Genomic DNA, 17,555 nt, shown 5'->3' with positions numbered 1-17,555 from the left:
TCAATGAAATTTTACCCTTTGGCGACAAAGGAATGATAAATCATAATAACTTTGGAAACTTACTGACTTTTCCCCCTGAGGCTATCAGCAGTGGTCAAAGTGGTGTTATGAGCAAATCTCTTCAAATCTGGTGACATTCCCACAAGGGCTCTCTATTTTTAGTCCCTGAGTCACAGATTTGGCAGCCTGGGGAGGGGGTGGAGTTTTTGATTGACAAGTATTTAAGGAACCACCATGTCAAAATGAGGAATATTAAGTTTAACAAATATGAAATACTGTACTTATGATATCTAGTGGCGAAAAATACTTTATTCCATCACAAATGTCCTCTTCTGACAACAAACATTAAGCATTTGCTGTCATTTGATTCTTTCCTTTTTTTTAATGTAAAAAAACGGTCAAATTTTGTACAATGTTAAAATGGGAGATGGAAATGCAGGAATTTTGGTTTTCCAAATAGCGACAAGATGTATAACACCAGTATGAAAAACATTCATATTATTAAATTTTAAATGGTTTATGACCAAATGAATGCAAAACTATTACTACTGTATCTCATCTGCAAGGAGAAAAGGAATATTACATTTAACAATATGGAATAGTGTTCTTCTGTACTTCTGTGAAATCTAGAGGCGAAAAAGTTCACTTGCATCTTAAAATTTAAATTTAAAAAAGCATGGGGCTGTATTTCATAGGAGTTATTAATTTGATATTGTTTGTTAATTGATTATATTACTGTCTGATACTAATAATGTTATTATTTATTACAGGCCCCTTTCGTCGAATTTTGAGCAGGCGGGAGAAGCAGCTACCCAAATGCCCCCGGGGTCCTTCCTGGTCCTGGTGGGGGAGGCGGCCTTGTTTCGTACCCGCCCACCTGTGTCATAAAGCAGGAAGACAACCCGACGAAGCCCGTAACATGAGAACACGACGGACCAGAGAAAAGCTTTAACAGCGCACAGACTGTGAGAGACTCTTGGGTTTAACCACCAGGAAGAGAGAAGATACTTGTTGTATTCCCCCCGGGCAGGACTGTGTCATTACCGAGTCGCCCTCTGCGGACTAGCGGAGGTGTTAGCACGCTAAGCTAGCCTGTTGTTTGCTAACTTTTTCTGTTTTTTCAACGTCTCTGTCCGGGTCGAGATTATTTTTTCACAGCTGGTCCGGCTGCGATACTCTGCTGGTTCTTGTTAACCGTCGCCGACGCCTCATCATGGGATCCAGAGCGTCCACGTTGCTCCGGGAGGAGGAAATCGAAGAAATCAAGAAGGAGACCGGCTGTAAGTCGAGTTTCGATCGGGACAAATTCACGTGATGGAGGATTATAAGACTCGATCATCAGCCACTGTGGCTTGATCATTGAACATCACTGTACTGTAACTGAGACCCTCTCTCTTCCTGTGTAGAAATCGCCCCATCATGTACTAATAGGAAGTTGCATTATTAACTTTGTTTGTGTGAGTTAACAAATACATTCCATCATTTTTTTTAAATTTTTTTTTACTTTATTGGAGAATTTATATGTTCTGCTACTGTATGTTTCTACTCTGTTATATTTCAGATTGTACTTCTTTTTCTTCTACGGTCTAATGACAAGCGTGCACCTAGTTGTCAGTTTATTAGGAACCCCTTCCATCAGTGCTGCAGTAAATCCTTCCTCTCTGATGGTAATGTTCAGTTTTCACAGAGGTGCTTGTGATTACATTTGTTTTAGATGATTTTGGAAGATGGCGTCTGTGTTATTTATTATACAGAGAGAGAGAGAGAGAGAGGTGTTTTTTGTTATTTCCAATTGACCCCAAACTTGCAACCTCCCGAATGAACACACAGCTCTATTAAAACATTTTAAATAAAAACTAAACTAACAGTCAATGAAAGGTGCAACAGGACGGTTGTATGAGTCTGCAAACATCCAACTGACTGTAATTATAAGTAACTTAAACATAATACAAATTGAAATAACAAAACATATGGTGATCTTGTAAAATACAACATATTGTTGAAGATTTAAACTTTTGAGTCACTAAACCTGTTTGGCTTGTGACGCCTTATCAGAAAGTATGAGCTTCTTATCACGTTTCATATGTTTGCACAAGTGGGATTTTGGTTGCATGATTTCAAATTAATGTATTGGTAGTTTTTCACTGAACCAAAAGATTCTGAGTATCTCCTCCAGCACTGAGGGTAATGGTGCAAGCATACACCCCCAGAGGATTGTTTTTATTGATGACTTCTGTTGGTGGAATGAGGTCCTAAAGCTGTGTGTGTCTGTTATCTTTTGGTCATTTTGCACAAAAAATAATTCTGCCTCTTTGGTTTTCTCATCCACAGTCTCCCACAGTCAGATAACTCGCCTGTACAGCCGCTTCACCAGTCTGGATAAAGGTGAAAACGGCACCCTGAGGTAAGAAATACCGTAACAACTCCTGTGTGTAAATACCCTCCAAAATAATTGGTTCCTTTTCCCTCAGCGATTCGGCCTGTAACCAGCCACAACCAGGGGGTTAGTGTCTACTACGCGGGTCAGACTGGGAAGTTAAATGACAAGTGATTCTGCGAGATCCTCAGAGGATTTGTGGGGACTGATCCAAAGAGTCTGCTTTGCAGTGGCAGACTTATTATTATTATGACGACATTGATAAATCATCTTTTCACTCACAGCGCTGTGGGTTGTTATTGCAGAACTTCAGAATCCAATAATAGAATTTGTGGACAGAAAAATACTGGAAACATAATGAAGAAAAATAAATACAGTATTTAAATAAATTTGATGATCTTGTATGTAAAAAGATTTTTACTACATTGGACGTGGGCAGATTTAAAACAAGTTTTACTCTGTGAATTTGAATAATGATTAATTAGGTTGGAGACATTGGATAAGGTTTGTCAGCTACCGTTCTGCAAATTAACAACCTTTCCTTGATCATCTCAGTAGTCGGTGAGACGTCAGTGTGACTTTGCTTTTGGTGTTTGATTAACTTATGGTAAACTCTTCCTCTCGCCGTCTGGGCAGAACAAGCAATGGGTGAAGAAAATGGGTAATCATTGAAATTTCATTTCATCACAGCTCTTCGATTTGGCAAAGAAGACTCAGAGAACTGCTCGTTCTGTTTGAAAGATGTCGTGTTTACACATAACAAGTTCTTGGCTCCGCTTGTTCTTGCTCCAGTGCTTTCGAGACACATTTAATGTCCAAGGTGACTTTTCCTCTCACAGCGGTCAGATCAGCAGGCAAACATTCAGTCCTACTGATGAACCACACAACTTTTTTTTTTTTCGTAATGGACAGTTTAAATTATTATGTCCCGTCTATAAAACACATCATGTCGTAATCTCACTTATGTCTCCTGATGTCTGCAGTCGAGAAGATTTCCAGAGGATCCCGGAGTTGGCCATCAATCCTCTGGGAGACAGAATCATCAACGCGTTTTTCCCCGAGGGGTGAGTCGTCCTGGTTAAAGATCATTTTGTTGGGTCACAGCCTCCACAGAGGCAAAACCAGACCGTGACGCTTTTTAAGTTGTGGCTGCTTTGACTGCAGAATTAAAGTGGCTCAGTCTTTTTTCTGCCGGTTGGATGTAGTTGTTGAAAGTTGAAAACCAGATGTTTGCAGAGGTATCATTAAAATCCCTTCAAAGAAGTCAGATTTGTAGGCGTTGTAATTTTTTACCGTGGCTTTTTATGGTTTCATGTCTCTTCTTGTTTCTCTGGTTTTGGCTCATTTGCATCAGAAGTATTTGAGAGTAAAGGGGGGATTGTTCTTTACTTGCTAAAATGGTGTTGGGTTACGACTAGTTGTCAGTTTGCATTGTGCTTCCCACACGGCGAATGTTTATTTCAAGAGTTAAGGTAACCCGAGCCAGCAAAAATGAATCGGTTATTCCTTTTTTTATCTGACTCAGATTCAGTAATTGTTTTGTCTGTGGTGTTCAGAGAGGACCAGGTGAACTTCCGGGGCTTCATGCGGACGTTGGCTCACTTCAGACCGATCGAAGACAACGAGAAGAGCAAGAACGCCGCCGTCAGCGAGCCGCTCAACAGCAGGACAAACAAGCTGCTCTGTGAGTGTCGAGCGCGGTCACGCGGGCGCGTCCAGGGGCGGAGCTGCTGACCAGTATCGTGAACAATGTCACTATGTGGGCATGTTTTGTCTGTTATGACTTTTTAAAAAAATGATTTCTTCCTTCCCCAGTTGCTTTCCGTCTGTACGACCTGGACAGAGATGACAAAATCTCTCGGGACGAGCTGCTCCAGGTGAGTGGGCGGATTTGTCACATAAATAAAAGCTGCTGAGTCACGGCACAGGGATTGTGGAAAACAGTTGCTTCATGCAACTAGGAAATCATTAAATAACTAAATTTTAAATAGGTCTTTCCTTCAGGAAAAATCAGAACCTGGAAAGAGACCAATCAGCCAGATTGCGTGTAATTTCGCTCCTGCAGATTAGTCTGCCTCCCCCTCCAATTGAACCTGACAGACGAGTACGGCTAAAGCATTTTTTATTAACAACCAAGATGGCTTCCCCTGATTGATGGGAGGTCTGTTGAATCCATTATCAAGACGGTATTAAACGAACTAGACGTATATATATGTATTTTTCTGTAAAATAAATAAATCGCTACGTCATCTTTCACTCCGCTCTCACACGTTCTGTCGCTGTGATCAGTTGTAGTTCTGTTCTGCGAAAGACCCATTGAAATGCAAATTATCCATAAAAACACATTATTATTACCTGTGAAAAAAGATTTGCTTTTCATTCTGTACTCGACGAGGGTAACAGCCGCTCTTGCGCAATAATCTATTTCAAAGTGCTCCTCGCAGAGAATGATTTTTGATGTCAATGAGAAGACTTTGCCCTCGTGCTGATAATGATGTGATATCTCTCCTTAACTACAGGTTGATTTTTTTTTTCCCTCAGACGGTCTAATATCCTGTATTTTGTCTTCCTCCCGTGTTATTTGTTGTCCCTCCGCGAAGCCACGTCGGTTTTGGTGACATTGTGCGACCTGTAATTGCCGTAAGCCGGGGGTTAAGTGACTCAGACGGATCTCTTGTTTTGCACAAAACATTTGCGTGTCGCCCCGTGTGTCATGCGACGCTCAAACTCGTGAGACTCCAAAGATGCATTTCAGAATAATGTTTGTTTGCCAGTTTTTCCGAAAAATATGTGTTCGCTGTTATTTATCGCCGTGTTATTCTCGCAGTAAAGTGTGGCATTTAAATGAAATACCTACGAATTATCTTGTGCGGCGTTTAAATACTTGTTTTCAAAACAAAATGGCCATATTGTTTATGGGCAAACATCGTGACTAGTATCTAATCTTTACCACAGACTGTTTTCACTTCCTCTTTTTTTTGTTCCATTCATCCTTCACAGGTCTTGAGGATGATGGTCGGTGTAAACATTTCAGACGAGCAGCTTGGCAGCATCGCTGACAGGACCATCCAGGAGGCGGACACGAACGGAGATAACTCCATTTCCTTCAATGAATTCATCAAGGCGAGTTTTGTGGCCATAGGGCATCTGTCCCCCCGACACGTACATCTCTCATGTCTACTCTACTTATGCCACTGTATTCTTACATTTTTGAGCAAAACACTGTTTTGTAGTTTGGTACAAACATAACAAATGCCATGTGAAGTTTGACCTTTTAATTGTATCGTGAGCACATATTGTGCATGTGCCCCAGTGGGACACAATCTAGAGACCAGGCCACAGAAATGAAAAACATATACAGTATCCTCCACATGACTTATTTTACACAGTACATGTTTGCTTTACCTATGTAGATTTTGTATCCTTAGTCATTTACTACAAGGGCAGGATGCACAGTGTGAATACATATTTCCTGTTCTCAATATTTGGGGCTTAATTTATTAAGATCCCCATTAGCATCTTTCTGTCTTAAACAGTAGCTACTCTTCCTGCTCTTCATAGGAATATTACATAAGATGGATTACATACATCCATAACATTCATACTCACAGTACAGCAAAAACGCAATATGAAAATGATGGTTTGAACCACCAAACGAACACAAATATATCGGAAGCATTAAAGAAGTAAGAGTTGTCGCATTGGTCACATGTTTCAATGCCTCCGAAGGTGCATCGCAAAATACAATAAAGCAATATTTTTCAGAACATTTCTGGAAATTATTTGCAGCATTGCCAGAACCTGGACACCAGTAAAAATAGAATAAGAAATTCAGTCTGAAATAAAGATTTCTCACCAGCACCCGTGTTTCAATGAATCCAGGCACTGGTTTTTCAAAGGGCATGTTTCATCTTTTGTGTGTTTCAGTTAATACTGACCAGATGCTTTGTTTCTGACTGTGGCACATCCATGCAGTGCCTGTTAAACATTACAGGACCCGACAGCTTAACTTTTGTTTTGTTTCATTGTTCCCTCAGGTCTTGGAGAAGGTGGACGTGGAACAGAAAATGAGCATCCGGTTCCTGCACTAAGATTCTTTCTTTTTTCTTTCTTTTTTTAAATATCTATTTCGAGTGGCGCTCAACATGCCAGTTGATGTCGGGACACAACCTCACCCAGCCTGTCAGCAGGCTGCTGTGGCCCACACACACACACACACACACACACACACACACACACACGGAGAACACACGGTCATTAGGTAGATCATGTAGCGGATGTTGAGTTTCTGCCGCCGCACTCGACTCCGTACACAAAGGGAAACGTCGCGTGCTGTCGTTGTTTTTATGCAATGTCACTTAGGGGTGTCGCAATATACAGGTATTCAATGAAATATAGATATCATGTAAATAATTAGTTCCTCTCTGCCGTGACGCAGTAACGATCAGGTTCACACTCCAACATAGTATGTGTTAGTATTTTTGGGTGAATTTCATTTGCCAAAAAAACAAACAAAACAATAAACTAAGATAAAGATGAATTTTACTGATAGCTTTTTAATTTCAAATGTTTTTATAGATATTGCGATTGTATTGTTCTTGTGAATTATTTTTGACATTTCTTTGCAGTGAAAATCGGATATCGGGACAGCCTTAAAGTCAATGTATTTTTATTATATCTTTTATTCCGCGTAATGGAATATTATTTATTAGGGGAACTTGTTGAGTCAGTTAGAACCACTGCTGTTCCAGCCTGATCAAGCATTTTTTGCTAATCCAATGATTAAGTTAGATCTTTAGACGCTTTGTCTGTACAAATATGCAAATGATTCAGAGTGAAACTTCAGAACAGACGGTATGTTTAACGCTAACGTGATCTCATGACTTCTTTTTCGTCGACTTGTGGCAGAGCAAAGTCAGACCGATCCGGAGTTGGTCCCTTGAAGTAAAGCAGGATGCGCTCCTGATTTTTTTTTTTTTTATAAATCTTTTCCTCACTAAAGTGCCATGGCTTGGTTTGTCCATTGTAAGTTATTATCTCAACAGTAAACAACAGGAACCAATGGCCATGTTGTGGTTTCTTTAAATATAGGTAAATAACCTTGCTACTTCCAATAGTTTGTAACTCCCCGTTTCAATTGTTGGAGTAAAATCAAGGCAGGTTTGATCTTCTGTCAACGCCACTAACAACCTGGGGCCTGTCGGAGCCACAACCGCAGAGTCACTGTGTGTTCATAATGTCGTGTTTAAAAGAACTCTTGTACTCATTTACAACTAAAATGATGGTGGTAAGAGTGGAACATTTCACACAACATGCTCCCATCTTGTTTTGACTAGTATGTTTTCAGTAGAAAGGTCAAATAAAAAAAGGTGAATGGGTTTCACCGGACGCTGTGGCCTGCTTTCCAAAAGAGAGAGAAAAATTCCCTGCGGTGGAAATCGGGTTGTTCTCCAAATAACGTGCTTATGTGATCTGTCTTAACTGTGGCTAGAGGTGGAAAAAAACATTTTGTTTGTTGATTCATGCGCCACTCAACGTTTGTCATGCCATTTCTGTGGCCATCGCTTAGTTCCATGTGATCAAAGAGAATCAGATGCATCGATATACATACACACATATATATATATTTCCTATACAGGTTAGTGTACTTGAATTGGAGTGAAAATGTGTGACCTTTTAATCTTTAATGCGAGTTTGTTCAATCATCACAAGAACATCCTCCAGCATATGAGTAGTGCAGTAAACTTTACAGCTCCAACATGTTGGTAATCATTGTGATGTTGGTCTATTCAAAGTGAAACATGAATTTGATTTGAATAAAATAAGTGCCATGATTTGTTTGTCATTTATTGAGTAGCTGGTGTAGAAGTACAGGTGTGACTGTGTGTGGGCTTTAGGCTGGTTTTTATTTCTATGATCAATACATCTTATAAAATCCAATCAAATCCATTAGTCCAGTTTGGCTTCTGCTAACTAGTTAACTTTTTCTAAATTAGATTTTACATGGAAGAGCAAATCAAAATGAATGAATTGAAGTTAAAGTAAGTCCGCAACAAAGTTAATTCCTGTATCAATAAATCCGATTTTTGTTTTGGTGGGTTGTTGTAGGTTGTTGCTTTTGTGTCAGACCTTAACATTTCCCTGGAAGCAGCCAATCCTCAAATTTCATTGAGTTGTTACTGGGTAGCATCCGACAGTTAACATGTCTGCCTTTATCTGTAGGTAACGTGTGGCATTGTTATCCGTTATTTTTACAGCTTATATTTCAGTCTTTTACTTATTTTATGTATCTATTATATATCTTGCTCTTATTACCTGGCCATGTGAAGAACTTTGTGACTTTTTTCAGTAAAAGCTCTATATAAATATACTTATTATACAAACTTATTATTTATAAAAAATCATGTAAAATTGTACATAAAATGTAAAATTTTCAGTTAACAAGATAAGTGACAACTTGTTTCAAATTTAATTTAGAGCAATTAGCAAAACCACCTAGCTTATAACTAACAGTCATCTTTAGCTTTAGCTACGCTGTTTATGTGCATCATAATTTATTTATTGTTGATACTCAAGTAGTATTGGTACCTTTTTTCACAGCTTTTATTAAAATCTAAAATATAGATTAATTACTTTAGGATCTTTCGAATCACATTTGAATTCCGTGAGCGGATCCTAGCTCACTCGATTCATAACTGCTGCTGGAAAGCGGAAGTGGCACTTCCGGGGTGGGCTTTAACGCATGATTGACAGGTCTCGCTCTTCCGCCGTGTGGCTCGTAGTAGCAGCAGAAGATGGCGTAGGACGGAGGGTGTGCGGCAGGTCGGGACGAGGGGACCTTCTCCTCGCCTCCCCTCCCGGCTCCTCTCCGCTCCCACACGCCGGGATGAGGAGACGAGGAGGTCCGGCGGAATGTTCGGTCGATCGTCGACTCGAACCGGCGCGGTTCCTCTCCGCAGGATCAGAAAACCCGGTCGGTGTCAGTGAGACCTGAATGTGTCACTGTGGAGAAGGAACCCCCTCCTCCTCCTCCTCTCCTCCTCTTCTTCCTCTCCTCTCCTCTCCTCCTCCTCCTCCTCTTCCTCTCCTCATCCTCCCCTCTTCCTCCTCCTCCTCTTCTCCTCCTCCTCCTCTCCTCCTCTTCTTCCTCTCCTCTCCTCTCCTCCTCCTCTTCCTCTCCTCATCCTCCCCTCCTCATCCTCCCCTCTTCCTCCTCCTCCTCTTCTCCTCCTCCTCCTCTCCTCCTCTTCTTCCTCCTCTTCCTCTCCTCTCCTCATCCTCCCCTCCTCATCCTCCCCTCTTCCTCCTCCTCCTCTTCTCCTCCTCCTCCTCTCCTCCTACTCATCCTCCTCCTCCTCCCCTCTTCCTCTTCTCCTCCTCCTCCTCCTCTCCTCCTCCTCCTCTCCTCCTCCTCCTCCTGTTTACCATTGTGTTGCAGCAGCTGCAGCTCGGACCGAAACATCTCTGCAGCACCTCGGACCGACTCGCGCCAAGGTCAGTGCTTCCTGCTTCTTACTTGCACCAGCTGGCACCAAATCTGCATGGTCGTTGTTTTAGAGGGAGAAATTGATTTGTTTCTGTAATATTCGGGTGGTCTGAATGTGTGACTGTCCTTCTGGCAGTTTGTCTCGACCAATCAGCTTCAGACTTCCCCAGGTATTTCTGAGGAGCCCTTTTTATGGATGAGCAGTTTTCCTGAACCCCACATTTATTTTAGACACCATGATTGTAGGGCTGCAGCTTACAATTATTTTCACAATCCATTAATAAATTAGTTGTTTGGACCGAGATGATGTTTTGTTTTATCCACACACCAAAGATATTTAGTTTCACTGACACAGAGGAGCAAAGAAACCAGAAAATATTCACATTCGAGAAGCTGAAATCAGAGAATTTTGACTTTTTTCTTTTCATAAAAACTACTTGAACAGATTAATCGTTTATCAAAATAGTTGGCCATTCATTTAGTAGTCGATTACTTATCGGTTAACTGTTGCAGCTCTACATGATTGTGACATCATGGTGTCACATTTCTGGGAATAATCTTATAAACCTATTTTTCCACATACAACCACATTTCTATATCACTCTAAAGTCATTTGTTTTGGGGTTTTGGTCGAAATGAGACAATTGAAGAATGAATAGTATAATAATAGTACCTATTAAAAAATAATAGGTCGGTGTCTACATAACATCCTCAACAGTCTAGTCTCTCAAGTTCAAATTAGAACTGTAAAATAATACAAAGCAAAATGTGTGTATTATTATTCTAGGATGGATTTTCCAGTCACTGCAGTTGTGAAGCTCAGGCTGGAGGAACTTCTCCCTTCAGATCAGGCCAAGCGCCACAGACAGACCCCTCCTCCCACTCCCACCTCCCACCACCACTCAGATCTGTGGAGGTAAGGAAAGAAGCGTCATCGACGCGATGACCTCCTTTGGGATTTTGGGACACTGGCGCCCTCCTTCCCGCCGTTGCCGGGACACTAAGTCCTCTCTCCTCCGCAGCATCCCCCTCCTTGTCCTGGCCTGTTTCTGCAGCACGATGATCACGGAGGACAATCTTCCAAGATGTTTGGGCTACTCTGACTTTTCCTGACGCCGTCTACGCGTCACCTCGAGTCTCCACGATTTGGGCATTTTCAGTCGGATTGGTGTGCGATTCTTTTTGAGGTCACGTGTGAACGTCGTGGGAAATGTTCAGAACCACACTTTTCACTTTAACAAGATCAGAGCAGTTTGATGATGAAACTAGATCTGCTGCTCCTCTTTTCTGCAAAAGAAAGTACAGACACCAGATACTGTAGCAAAGATCAAGGGCCTGTGATTCAATCCGACTCAGAGGGAGTTTTTAGTTTGATTTAGTTTTTCCGCACTACCTCAGTGCCATTTAATAAAAGTCCAACAGGCTTCACGGTTGTCTTAAAGTGCCACAGAAGTTTTTAAATATTTGTTCCTGGGTGAATTCTGGTGTCAGTGTTTCAGAGGATCAATAAGTGAGGATGGACACGCTCGCTGACTCAAGCCGTGGTCTCCTATGCATCTGTTGTTGTAGAGGAAGGTCACGAGGTCGAGGCAGTTTTTACTCCCATGCTCTCATTTTTTTTTTTTTTGCATTTTGGGTTGTATGCGCTCTATTTTTGTCAAGTCTGCAGGTTTATTCAGAAATTGCAGAAAGAGACAGAATTGACAGTATTTTCCCTTGAGAAAAAAAAGGCAATTTATAGGATTTTAAATTTGTCTTTCATTAGAAGGGTCTAATCCAGTTTTCTTCCCTTTAGTATACTCCTCATTATGTCTCTTCTTCCCTGAAACAAACTTTTAATTTGTCTTGCCCCCGGCATATATTCTAATTTTAATGAACCACGAGACTAAATAACCCAGACATTAAGTAGAAACATCATGTTTTGACGAGAGGGACCTTGTTTCGGTGAAGGAAACCCTGGTGTCATTCTTTTCCATTTTTCCTTTCCATGACCCCCCCCCCCCATCATCACAAATTTCCGGGATTTGTGCAATATTTGATCTTAACTGTCATGTTGTTGACCAAACTGTATATTGTAAAAAACAAAAAACAAAAAAAAACAAGTGACAAGTTGTTTGAAAGCAACAAAATCACCAATGTCTTCCATTAAGATTTGTATAGAGTCACGTGCATCACATCAGCTTGTTTAAAGCAGGACTGTGGTGCCGACATGTTATCGTAGCCATGCATGACCTGTAGTGATGCTTGCTTTATGACGAATATTAGAATCGATTTCTGGACTAAAGCTGGAGCTCAAAACACATTACGGTGAAATTTAAAAGGTCGTATAGACCGACGTACAAAATGTTTTAAATACACCACATATATAGCGGGTTCGCTCTAAAATGTTTATACTAATGCTCGACCGTCTCTTTAGTTCCTTCAGGATGTGACACAATCAGATTAAAAAGTATTGATTCAAGTCATCCTGCGTATACGCTCAATACAGGTTTGTGCTTTTTAACGGACTTGCTGTATGTTCAAAGGTTTCTTATCTTTAAAAAAAAGAATGCTTAAGATATGTCCCAAAATATACTCGTGCATTCTCAAGCATCAAAAGAATTAGGTGGTTGTTAAAGGGGCAGCAAGCGATTCTAAAGCAATACACGTTTTTGAAAAAATCATGCGAATATTTCCTCACCGTCCGTTAGCTGTCGCTTTTGTGTGTGCGGCTGGAAAAAAAAAATCCGGGTTTTCCGCTCTGCCCAGGCTCCGTAGATCGAAAACCAAATAAAATGGTGCGGACCGCACCACACAACACCGCGAGTGCAGTTTGTAAACATCCCTCGCTAGCGGGTCGGGTGCTGCAACTCCGGGTTTTTGGCCGAGCGGTTGGTGCGTCGCACTCCCCTACCGGAGGTCGTGGGCTTCGCGGCCCCGGCCAGAGCAGTAAAATCACAACAACTACCAAGAGAGAAAAAAGCTTTCTCCAAAATCGCTTACTGCCCCTTTAAGTACGATGTGACGATGAGGAAACACCTTTAGTACTCTGTCAATCATTGACTTGGATCTAATTGGCCGACGTGGTGTTTTTAGCCCTAGAATCAAGATCTCACCGTGACATCGTATTGTACATAAAAAAAAAATTCAAACATTATAATAATTCAGTCCATAAAATTGTATTTGATTAGAGTTTTTAGAAGCAATAACCGACAATAATGCATGAGTTTCGTGCTAGGGTGTTAAGTGTTCAAAGGATTCTGTAATGTCACATGGAAAGGCCCCTCAACCCCCCTCCCCCTCCCTCTCTTTTATGCTTATTGTAGCTATTTCTCTATTTGTCACTTTGTTTAGCTTTAGAACGCAGTATCACTTATTAAAGTGTTGGGATACTTCCTGCAGAATGGGGGCGTACGTGCGGACTGCTGTAGCATAATCTCATAGCGTTGACGAGTTTTAACTTTTTCCCTGCCTTGTGTTCTTTCAACACCAAATAACAATTCTACTGTACGTGGAGATGCTTTAAAATTTCAACCCTCGTAGCATTTTACATCGACAGGAATCCACCCCTTTCTTTAGAAATATAGATTATCAGTAACTCTGTAGCTGTGAAGTACTTACTGTACGAACTTGACTCTTGTTTTGAAAGGCACTTTCTCTTTGTACCTGACTTGCACCATCATCATTATCATTATCATCATCATCATCATCATCATCACCATCACCCTGTCTTGAAAACTGTATGCTAAAAAAACCCCTGTGATGCTCTCTGTGGGAATTTATAATCGCAATTTATAGGCGTCTAGCAACATGGTTATATGGGTTTTGAAAAGAAAAAATATATATGCATGACTCAGCAGAATAACGAATGACTTGTATTGCATGCAATAATCCCAACTTTGTAATGTGAATTGAAGTGTAATTAGGAATATTTTTGAAACGTTCTCGTCGGATGTGCTGTGACAAGGCGACAACTCGGGGACGGTTGTTTGACACTATACAGAAAGCATGTTGGAGTAGTTTTGATCATCGCTTGTGGTTTTCACAGACCAAAAAAATATATATATATACAGTATAATGACTCTGCTGTGTCAAACGTGACCACGGTGCAGCTGAACAACACTGATCAACCTTTGTTCCCATGCAAAAACAACAACAACAAAAACATTTATGCCTGAGTAAGATTAATGATATTACTATGTTGATCAACTTTTCCACAGAGGGGGTGGACCTTGTAGAAAACTATGCACTCCAGACGGAGGAAGTGGGCATGCCTAATTATGTGTGAGCCTCTTGTCTGGTTTTGTATCAACTGAAAAAACAGAAAAAAGAAATCTGTATCAGAAATTAAGCAATAAAATGCAGCATGGTGCCAACTGAACGGCTGCGTGTCGATGTGTACGTACAGTCTGAGGGGAGTAACGGAGAGAGGAGAACATTTTTTTTGCAGAAGGTGCAAAAAGTCTTGTTTCATGCCAAAAAACTTTACCTCTACTTAACCTTTTAGCAAGTCATATAACACTGTATTTGAGCAGCAATATCTGGAATCAGAAATCTCTGGTCGTATTACTTCTGTTCATATTTCACACTAATGTCGGCCCTTTAAAAAAATATATAAATCGACTGGAATGATCCACAATTGGCAAATTCTTCAAATTACACGAGCCACAATCAGAGAAAAATAATAACAACATACAACACACACTCTCCTACAGGAGGCTGCAGATTGAGAGTCACATGGTGCCTAATCCCAGGTGCAGTGTAGATAGACTGCCTGTGCACACTACTTGTCCAATTCATCGGTGACGCTGCCGTCAGCCAGTCTGCTCTTCACGTGGGACATGTGATCCAACTTCGCTTTCACCTGCTGACTCATCTGCCAACGAACAAAAAAAAATTAATTAATTAACAGATGAGATTATCATGTGAAAATAAGAAACAAAATGTTGTGCAGTTGCACGTGTAGAAATAGGTCATAAATACGATATAAGATTTTGTTGTCTCACCTCAACAATTTTTGGACCAAGTGGCTGCAGATCGAACGTGAGTGCGGACGCTTTCACCATTGATCTGCTGTCGAGGATGTAGCTGCGTAGAAAAATAAGGAAAGGGGAGTTATTAAGGATCAATCAATGTAGACTACAATGATTTCATAGTGACGTCACTCCCTTCTAAAAATAATAACCCTGAAACTGGCTGTGTTTAATCTCTAACCTGACCTTTTAAAAAAATTTACAAATTCTTGCAATGAGTGGACAACACTGACAAGGCACTTGTTTATTTGAGCCTCTCCAGGCAGCAGCAGTAAACCTGTACACAGAGAGTCAATATGCTTGTGTGCTCAGTGGAGGCGGCGGGGGGGGGGGGGGGCTCACCAAGCGATGTTTGCTTTGTCCAGTAGAAAGAGGGAGCGAATCGTGGCCAGACGCGACGGAGCCGAGTGAATAACTTTGCCCACAGCGGAGAAGCAGCCGCGACATTTCAGAAGACTGTAGAAGCTGAAATTAAATAACAAGACAGAAAACATTTTTGTCATGAGCGTAGAACAATACGACTGAACATGTTCTTTAATTACAGTCGAGAAGCTGTGGGCGACTGTGAAGGATGAGAGGTTTTAACGTGAGTGGCTGATCCCTCAGTGTCTTGCTCATGAAGACATGTTCAAACAACCAATACACCGTTGTTGCATCCACTCACCAATTAGCCATTTCCCCTTTATGCCCTGGCTCCATCACGTCACCGATGACAACATCACTGGTTACTCCTGAAGGGAGACGAGCAGCTGTGTCACACGTGTGTGTGTGTGTGTGTGTGTGTGTGTGTGTGTGTGTGTGTGTGTGTGTGTGTGTGTGTGTGTGTGTGTGTGTGTGTGTGTCAGATACTGCAGGATAAGCAGCAAGAACAGTATGATACATTCTCACTTAAAGTGTTGTTGATACACTACCACTGATTCCTTCAATATCTCTGTATGGTATTGGTATGACTTATTTGTATTTTCAGGAGGATTTTGAATTTTGTCATTTAAGCAGCATGTTTCCGTCATTTATTCATTAATCATATTATATTTTATTGTAAGAGTTTCATGCAAAAATTTAGCAGATTACAAAATGTCCTGTATTATAAAAATCTAAATATCATTAGAAATACATTGATTCATATTAGTTATCTTATAAAGACAAAGTGAACAAAAGCCCTAAAATAACAAAAAAACCATGCTAGGATGTAAATTAACCTATATAAATTAAAAACGTTATACAAATTATGAATGTTGTTGTTGATAATAATAATAAAAGAAACAGCAGTTTACTCAGTTTTCATGGAGACTAATGTGTCACTATACTAGGTTATAGTATAGGATAGGAGTATGACAACTAACTAGCTAAACTCAAAACTTTTTTTAAGTATCTTTTTTTTATTATGTTCTGTGAAATGGCACCATTTATTAGATTAATTTAATCAACTATTTTTAAATGCATTTTATTAAGAATTGTGTTTTGCACGCCACAAACGCAACGACCACTAGGGGGCACTGCAGAGACACACAACAGGTGATATTACCAACAACATGAGCGTCACACTTCTAAAAACTCTCAAAAACACACACAAACAAACAAAAAAACACTGTATTATTTTCAGAGTCTGCAACCATCGGTGAGTAAAAGAAGTGGAACGTACTTAGACACATGATCGAGTCGAGACTCTTCATCTCCCCGCAGACGCCGAACGAGTCTCCCAGGATAGTGTTGCATCGCGCGCAGTGGAAAGTCATTCGGTGCCCGCCGCGTCCCGCCTCGCACACCCGCTGGTCAACGTCGTCGACGCACTGCGTTAAGACGCTTTCGTCATATTCCATGTTGGTGAAGTTTGACAAGGAGTCCAGGTGGGAGTTGGTTGTCCCGCCTCTGAAGTTCGAACCCTCGGATGTGAAGACCGAAGACCGGTGGTCTCGTCCTGTAGTTTTATCGCTCCGTGCGTTTCAATTTGCTCAGCGCAACAGTAGTTCCGCCCTCTGTAGTAATGTGAGGTATCACGATATTCTTCTAAAGAGCACACGTTGTAAAACACATAACATTAATTCAGAAGCGTCAAAATAATTATTTTTGATAAAGTCGTTTTAAACCTCTGATTTCATTGTTATTGAGTAAACGTTAAAAGAAACAGTATTTTAAAAAATTGCACTCTTCTTCTTCCTTAGCGGATGGCAACCAGCGTTAAAGCGCATTACCGCCACCTACTGTTGGGATGGTGAACCAGAGTTATCTACTCAAAACAAAAATAAATCAATTATTGAATGGATAGACTTCCTATCCCTATAGAAAATACTTTTTTTTTAAATGATGAGGATCACAAAAGGAAATACAATTTCCTTGTGCGTGCACCACATCAAAGCAGATGTGTAATTTCTGTATATGGAGTGAAACTGTGGAATTCTCGGGACAATGATGAATGAAATGTTGCTCAAATATTTTTCAATTTAAAAAAATTATACATAAAAACAAATAACAAAACTGTATGTATGTATGGAGTAATAATTAAGTTCTGATGATTGCAATCGATTAATATAATTGTATGAAAGTATATTGATTTGGTTTTCATTTGTAAAAAAAAATGTTTTATGTTATTCATATGAAAGGGGCAGGCAAAATTAGATTTTTCTTCTTCCTGATTAATTTTCGTTTATGGAGTATATATGTTTCGTAAAATTGTTTCGGG

At 40.5% G+C, this 17,555-nt stretch overlaps 2 protein-coding genes across 2 annotated transcripts; one reads left to right on the top strand and one right to left on the bottom strand.

The window, feature by feature from the left end:
• The first annotated feature begins 875 nt into the window (after nt 1–875).
• chp1 (calcineurin-like EF-hand protein 1) lies at nt 876–8,211 on the top strand. The gene is made up of 7 exons (XM_035611394.2): nt 876–1,280; nt 2,332–2,404; nt 3,361–3,441; nt 3,934–4,061; nt 4,193–4,254; nt 5,378–5,500; nt 6,415–8,211. Exons 1-7 carry the CDS (start codon nt 1,214–1,216, stop codon nt 6,466–6,468), a joined length of 588 nt encoding a protein of 195 aa, XP_035467287.1. The 5' UTR covers nt 876–1,213; the 3' UTR covers nt 6,469–8,211.
• A 5,484-nt stretch (nt 8,212–13,695) lies between these two features.
• On the bottom strand, nt 13,696–16,812 carry oip5 (opa interacting protein 5). The gene is made up of 5 exons (XM_035610216.2): nt 16,518–16,812; nt 15,540–15,606; nt 15,218–15,340; nt 14,849–14,930; nt 13,696–14,718 (listed from the first exon to the last, which is right to left on the bottom strand). The coding sequence occupies exons 1-5, from the start codon at nt 16,693–16,695 to the stop codon at nt 14,626–14,628; spliced, it is 543 nt and encodes a 180-aa protein (XP_035466109.2). The 5' UTR covers nt 16,696–16,812; the 3' UTR covers nt 13,696–14,625.
• Nucleotides 16,813–17,555: the final 743 nt, after the last annotated feature.

Source organism: Scophthalmus maximus, chromosome 15 (genome assembly GCF_022379125.1).
Source record: "Scophthalmus maximus strain ysfricsl-2021 chromosome 15, ASM2237912v1, whole genome shotgun sequence".
Classification (NCBI taxonomy): domain Eukaryota; kingdom Metazoa; phylum Chordata; class Actinopteri; order Pleuronectiformes; family Scophthalmidae; genus Scophthalmus; species Scophthalmus maximus.
The sequence above is the reverse complement of the archived record's forward strand: the minus strand, read 5'-3'. Positions and strand labels throughout refer to the sequence as shown.